Source organism: Piliocolobus tephrosceles, chromosome X, assembly GCF_002776525.5.
Source record: "Piliocolobus tephrosceles isolate RC106 chromosome X, ASM277652v3, whole genome shotgun sequence".
Classification (NCBI taxonomy): domain Eukaryota; kingdom Metazoa; phylum Chordata; class Mammalia; order Primates; family Cercopithecidae; genus Piliocolobus; species Piliocolobus tephrosceles.
The window spans coordinates 90,207,422-90,213,421 of record NC_045455.1 but is presented as its reverse complement, the minus strand read 5'-3'; the positions used below and the strand labels follow the sequence as shown (position 1 = coordinate 90,213,421).

Genomic DNA, 6,000 nt, shown 5'->3' with positions numbered 1-6,000 from the left:
TGGAGTGCAGTGGCCGGATCTCAGCTCACTGCAAGCTCCACCTCCCGGGTTGACGCCATTCTCCTGCCTCAGCCTCCCAAGTAGCTGGGACTACAGGTGCCAGCCACCTCGCCCGGCTAGCTTTTTCTATTTTTTAGTAGAGACGGGGTTTCACCGTGTTAGCCAAGATGGTCTCGAACTCCTGACCTCGTGATCCGCCCGTCTTGGCCTCCCAAAGTGCTGGGATTACAGGCTTGAGCCACCGCGCCTGGCCTAGCTGGACCTTCTTAATGGACACAGGATGTGTTGGGGGATGACTGTCGTAGCCGATTAACATGATTTCAAAAGAAAACGACGTTTTAGAAAGGTAACTTGAAATAGTGTTTCTTGCTAAACATTTAGTAAACAATGTTTTTAAATGCCTCTTATAGTCTTTTATATCTGAAAAATGCCTGTGATATGATAACTGCAGCATTTGCTTTAGTTTTCATTTTACTTTACTTTGTTTTAGGAGAATTCCCCCACCCTTTAAAGAAATTTCTCCTTGATAAAAGTGTTTTGCAGTAGCACCTTCACCTTTGCAGCAGTCTTGAAGTCCTGTGTTGCGTTTGGAAAGGTCGTGGTTCTTCGTCAGGAGGTTGGGAATTCTTGACACACAGTGGGAGAAATGCTCCCAATGCTAAAGGGATTCAGGGGTTCTCCCAGCACTGGGAAATTGCCCCTCTGTTTCTCCAGGGTCCTTCTTGTTACTCCCTCCCCAGAAAGGTATCAGTATCAGCTAGAGTGAAGCATGATTTGGATTCTGAGGGCCTGGCATTACTTGAAACAGCAGAAAATGGAGTGATGGTCTCTGATTGATGGTCCAGGAGCTGATGGCTTTGCAGACTCCTGAAACTCATGACTGTTCCCAGTGTTCATTTGGGAGCAAAACAACAATAACAAAGAAACGCCGGTTATATATTGTACCACATGCATTTTTATTTCCATTTAAAATGTATATACTTGTTGTATTTCAGTGGAGCTCCTGGCATGTGTTAGAGATTGTACTAGGCATGGGAAGAATGAAGCACAGCACTTCCCTTAAGGAGTTTCAAACTTCAGTGGGCTTCCCAGTCACCGTCCGCAGGGCTGCTAGAACCCAGATGGCTGGGCCCCACTCCCAGGCTATCGGATTCACTGGGTCTCGGGTGAGGCCCTAGAATTTGCACATTTAAACAAATTATTAGTTGAGGCTGAAGCCGATGGTGTAGGGAGCACACTCAAGAACCATCGGTGTCGTGGGAGAGACAGGCAACTAACCTAATGCAGGGCAGTTGTTGAGCTCTGTGTAGGAGAAAGCGTCCACCTTGGGAACAGCTGGGAGGGGCCACCTATCTAGACGCAGTGGTTCAAATCAGGAAAGTCTGCCCTCCAGAGACGCTCTAGTGCCTCTTGAAGGGTGAATCGGGGTAACTAGCTGTGGAACTGTGAGTAGTTCAGTGTGAGGATGAGAATACAGAAGAGGGCAGAGATGTCAGGCAAGGGGGAGCTGGCTGTCCTTAAGGTCCCCCAAATGATAGTAATCTAATCTGAAGTGCTGAAGCTCAGGTCTGCCATCCCCTGGGCTATAGCTGAGTCAATGGTGAGCACCGAGAGGCAGCTCTCAGGTGGATCTCAGTGGCTTTGATTGACTTCGAGAGGATCTTTCAGCTACTTCCTCAAAATTAAGAGACTTGAGGAACTCTTTGGGGCTAGAGTGGATTCAGGGATCTGGAGGGTTTCTGTTCCCACTGTACTAATTCTTTGAGGGACTGTTGCACACACAAGGAACAATCACTTAAGCACATTAAATAGAAAACCATTTCCAGGCTGGTCATGCTCATGCCTGCAATCCCAGCACTTTGGGAGGCTGAGGCGGGTGGATCACTTGAGCTCAGGAGCTCAAGACCAGCCTGGCCAAACATGGCCAAACCCCATTTCTACAAAAAAATACAACAATCAGCCAGGCATGGTGGTGCATGCCTATAATCACAGCTACTCAGGAGGCTGAGGTGGGAGATCTCTTGAGCGTGGGAGGCGGAGACTGCAGTGAGCCTTGATCGCGCCACTGCACTCCAGCCTGGGTGACAGAGTGAGACCCTGTCTCAAAAACAGAAAACAAACAACCAAAAAAATTTTTTTTCAAGCAAAATCCAAGTAAGTCGTTTCTCATGTACATAAAACTTCTTAGTACTTGGTTACTGGCATATGAATGTTGCTTTATTTAGAGAGTAAAGATGAGAGAAAGCCATAATTTGTCTTGTCCTCCCACTTGGAATTTTAAAAAATCCACTGCCTTGTTTCTTTGGAAAACATGACAAATTTTCCTTTCTAGTGATTTTTTCTTTACTAATTACTTCTTCTGATTTTTATATGTAATTAAGCTATTCATATGAAATATTTCTACTTTTATTTTATTTTTTTTAGACAGAGTCTCGCTCTGTTGCTGAGGCTGGAGTACAGTGGTGCTGTCTCGGCTCACTGCAACTTCTGCCTCCTGGGTTCAAGCGATTCTCCTGCCTCAGCCTCCCAAGTAGCTGGGACTACAGGTGTCCACCACCATGCCTGGCTAATTTTTTTTTTTTTTTTTTAGTGAGATGAGGGTTTCACCATGTTGGCCAGGCTGGTCTTGAACTCTTGACCTCAAGTGATCTGCCTGCTTCAGCCTCCCAAAGTGTTGAGATTATAGGCGTGAGCCACTGCACCTGGCCCAGATAGTTTTACTTTTAAAAAACCCTTTCAATTCACATAACATCCCTTGCTTTTGTACTGGTGGTGGTTAAAATAGCTTTGTGGCATTTTCCCCAGACACTTCAAGAAACAACTTAAAGCACCAATAGGATACCTTTCAGTAAATTTGCCTTTTTCCCAGCAGAAAATTAAACATGGGCACCTGCTAGCTTCTAAGATCTGGTAGTTTTTCACAAGTATCGTATCACTTGAAATACCTGGTTTCTAAGAGAATAGTAACATGGCTAGAATAGAAAATCGAAAGCATAAGTGCTCATTTTGAGCTTTGCAATTATTACTGTACTCGGAATGGTCTTCTAGTATCATCAGAGAATTCTAATGTCCTTGACCTTCACACTCATGATGTCCTTTCAGTTATGCTCCCGCTGATGGAGACTGACATTTACATGGACCTGCTTTATGCTAGCTGCTGTGTATACTTCCTTAGTCACTGCATTCACCTTACAAGGCCGGTGGCACTGTTTTCCTGTTTCAGACGTGAGGTGCTGGGGTGCTGAGAGGCGAAGCAGCTGGCCGAGATCGCAAAGCCAGCACACGGTTATAAAGCTAGTATTGGAGTTAGGCTTGCCTGATTTGAGATCCCCAGTTCTCTCTACCCTGGTGCTTTCTGCGATGTTACTGAAAGCATTTGTAGACGCTTGGCCGTGGTGCTGTTTTGGAGACTACAGCCCTTTTCCTTGGCTTGGGATCTTCTCTCTGGTGGAGTCTGTTCCCCAAAGTGGTCTCTGACTTTGGCCGTGGTCCTTCTTCTGGGAATTTCTTGAGGCTGTACAAATCTCCATTTTATTGGTGTATTTCCAGGAGGCCTTTTAGGCGCACTTTTCATGGGTGCATTTCCTGTTGCCTTTTAATCAGAGCGTGGGTCTTCCGTGCAGCTAGCCAGTTTTGAATCCCGGTTCTAACGCTCAGTGGCTGTATTACTGTGATCAAGTTATTTTGTTTTCTGCATCTCAATTTGTAAAACAGAGAAAAATTTATGTGTGTTAACTTAGTTGATCCTTACAGTCACTCTGTGAAATATGTGCCTTTATCTTCATTATATCGATGAGGAAACTGAGGCACACAGAGTTTACGTAACTTGTTCATCGTCACACAGCTCATCCGGGGTGCAGTGGGGATTGAGCCCAGGCATTAGGTGGGCTCTGGCAGCGTGTGGGTGACCATTCTACCCTACTGTGTACAGCTATGGAAATGCTCAAGTATTTGTACATGGATGGATAATTGGAAGCAAATGAGATCTTTATAGCTGTTCTGACTCCCTCTCCCTTTCCTTTTTTATTAAACATCATTGCAAAAAAGGCAACATTACCAGTGTCTGCATGGAAGCACTTTCCTTTTGTTCTTGTCAAGGCAAATAATTTGGGCTTCTGCATCTTAAACTTCATGGCTTAGTTATATAATAATTTTTTTCCTTCAAATATTTAAGCACCTTTTTCACCATGTGTGTTTTGTGTCTTTTCTTTCGTGCCTCTTTGTGCTCGTCCCTGGCTGTCTAGGTGGCGGTGGGAGACATCGTGAAGGTCGTCAATGGGCAGTATCTTCCAGCAGATGTGGTCCTGCTGTCCTCCAGGTTAGCTGTGCTAGTGGGCACTTTTTTTTTTTTTGCAATAAATGTTAAGAACCATAAAATATTAAGCAGCGACTGGAGCAGTCTTGAGCTACCTGTTTCTTTCTACCATCCTCTCTCTGTCGCATTCCTCCATTTCTTGTCATTTGCCTTCTCCTGCCATGACCCTCGGTTTCTTTCTCCCGTTCATTCCTTTGTGCTTTTTCTGAACTCCTTTGTGTGTATTGTCTCCACTTAGTCTCCTGGCTATGTGGTGGGTATTTCGTATTTATAGGGATACTGAGTCTAGAGCAGTGGAGCGGTCCATTCATTCATGTCAGGTGGCAGCATATCCGAGATTTCAGAATCTGTTTCCTGATGGGCCCTGCCAGCAGTCTGTCCTGCAGAACCCAGTGCTGCACTTTAATAGCTGTTCAAGAACCACAGGTGTGTTCTCAGTGTAATCGTGACCAGCAGATGGTGTTTGCTCTTCATCCGTCCATGTTTTGCCCCTTTTCTATCCAAGTGTCATTTTCACTTTCTCTAGGTAGTTTTATTCTAGGAAGGCATCATCACTCAGTGCAATTCTTGACTTGTTTTTGGGCTCGATGCGTGAAAGTATATAGCTAGGAAAGAAAGCCAAAATTAGGACGAGAATTGACATCTATTCTTGAATTCAAGATTAACTCGTGTGACGTTAGGACTATAACTTCCTATATTTATACACTGTTGGGAATCATAGATCCGCAGGCCGTTTGCATTTTCTTTGATTGCAGATGGCATTTGTTGTATTGAAGTTAATCACTCATTGGATTTTAAGCCTAAGCATTAATTTTCTGCTTGAGATAATAGATTTAAAAATAGGACCCCAGGCCTATGGAGGGGGAGAAAGAAGCAGTAACACAGGGCAGCATTTGTATTTGTCCCTATTCATTGACAACAAAGAATCTCTTAGAAATATTAAAGTATTCATCACTTGGTAGTTCGGACTTTAAGTCTTGGCTGTGACCCTAGAAAATTTAGTGTGAGTGTGTGTGTGTGTGTGTGTTTTGTTTTGGAGACAAGGTCTTACTTCATCACCCAGGCTGAAGTGCAGTGGCTCAATCATAACTCACTGTAAGTTCAAACTCCTGCGCTCAAGTGATCCTCCCATCTCAGCTTCCTGAGTAGCTGGGACTACAGGTGCATGCCACCACGCCTGGCTAATTTTTAAAATTTTTTTGTAGACGTTGACCAAGCTGATTCTGGAACTCCTGGCCTCAAGCAATCCTCCCGCCTCGTCCTCTCAAAGTGCTGGGCTTACAAGCGTGAGCCACAGTGTCCAGCCAGTTTTTAAAATTTTTTTTTGACTCGGTCTTAATACGGGATTGCTCGAGCTGACATCATGTTTCCAGCATGCTCACTATTAGTGTCTGAGTGTGTGCTGTGTGTGTGCCGAACAGCCTGTTGAGGAGGTTGTCCCACTTAATCTTCCCAATAACCCTGGATAAACTTCCTATGTACATGACAAGACTGAGATGCAGAGAGACTAAACAATTTGCTAAGGCTTTAGAGCCCATAAAGGCAGTGCTAGGGGATTTTACTTTAACTAGTGTTTTTTTTTTTCTAGTTTTTGAGGCAGAGGGTGGTTAATCACTAACTATGTCAATGTAGCTAAACTCAAAGATTAGAAATAGAAGTATAATATCTGTTATGCTTATTTTTAT

At 44.3% G+C, this 6,000-nt stretch overlaps 1 protein-coding gene across 2 annotated transcripts in view; it reads left to right on the top strand.

Moving 5' to 3' along the window:
• Nucleotides 1–6,000, top strand: part of ATP8A2 (ATPase phospholipid transporting 8A2) — a 678,655-nt gene that overhangs the window by 173,139 nt on the left and 499,516 nt on the right. For both annotated transcript variants that reach the window (XM_023190282.3, XM_023190283.2), the window contains exon 7: nt 4,245–4,318. In XM_023190282.3, the coding sequence (XP_023046050.2) occupies nt 4,245–4,318 (74 nt within the window). The remainder of the gene's footprint in view (nt 1–4,244; nt 4,319–6,000) is intronic.